Raw genomic sequence first — 929 nt, 5'->3', positions numbered from 1 at the left:
GCAAGGCTGGAAAGGGGTTCAGGAAGCGTATGGTGATAAAGAGACCTCCGAGGATGTGCAGAAGGTTTTTGCGTATCTGGAGGCTGTGGAGAAAGCCAAGCGCTGCACTGATGAACAGGAGCTCATTCATCTCATCGAGGAGCAGAGGCTGGAGAAAGAGCAGATCCTGACCAACCACCTCAAGTCCAAAGAGGTCTGAATGAAACAGGCCGGAAGCATTTCTTGATTTTTGTCTTAATGTGATGACAGTTTACTTATTGGTCCTTTTTTAGGTATGGAAAGCATTGCTGAAAGAGATGCCCATGGCTGTTTTATTGAAGCATTTGGGGAATCTGACAGCAAACAAGGTTCTGGCAGCAGCAAGTGCAGATGTTGCAGCTGTTTGTGAGAGGATTCAGGATGAGACGGCTCTGAAAAAGGTCAGCATTTTAAGACAATGGTAGCATCCAGCAAATACATGAATGTCATTGCATTAGATACCAAATGGTGTCTTCAAACGATTGACACGAGAGCTTTTATAAGAACTTTAATCAGCTTTTCAATCAATTTTTAGTGGATGTGTGAAGTCAGTTCTCCTGCACACATATGCCCGAATAGAGAATCACATTACCTAGCAACATAATAGTAATAGTATATTTACTGCATTATAATTATAAACCTAATAATATGTTTTAATTCTCTTTTTAATAAGGTAAACAATGCTTGTTTTTGATATTTTGAAATTGAAATAAAAATACAAATATTGAAATGTTTTTTTAATTTAGTGGCATTCATACATTACATTTAGAATGTTAATATGCTTGAATATAGAAATTAGGGCTGTCAATGTTAACACGTTAATTTTACAATCCTTAACGCGTAAAAAATAATTTAACGCAATTAATGCAAAATAACTGAAGCACAATTTCTATTCTAACTCTTTAACCCAA

At 36.6% G+C, this 929-nt stretch overlaps 1 protein-coding gene across 1 annotated transcript in view; it reads left to right on the top strand.

The window, feature by feature from the left end:
* LOC107579204 (60 kDa SS-A/Ro ribonucleoprotein-like) overlaps window positions 1-600 on the top strand; it is a 2,485-nt gene extending 1,885 nt beyond the window's left edge. The window contains exons 2-3 of the mRNA XM_016265062.1: window positions 6-193; window positions 273-600. Of these exons, the coding sequence (XP_016120548.1) occupies window positions 6-193; window positions 273-443 (359 nt within the window). The 3' untranslated portion in view covers window positions 444-600. The remainder of the gene's footprint in view (window positions 1-5; window positions 194-272) is intronic.
* Window positions 601-929: the final 329 nt, after the last annotated feature.

This window comes from Sinocyclocheilus grahami, unplaced genomic scaffold (genome assembly GCF_001515645.1).
Source record: "Sinocyclocheilus grahami isolate Dianchi unplaced genomic scaffold, SAMN03320097.WGS_v1.1 scaffold15346.1, whole genome shotgun sequence".
In the NCBI taxonomy this organism is placed as follows: Eukaryota; Metazoa; Chordata; class Actinopteri; order Cypriniformes; family Cyprinidae; genus Sinocyclocheilus; species Sinocyclocheilus grahami.
The sequence above is the reverse complement of the archived record's forward strand: the minus strand, read 5'-3'. Positions and strand labels throughout refer to the sequence as shown.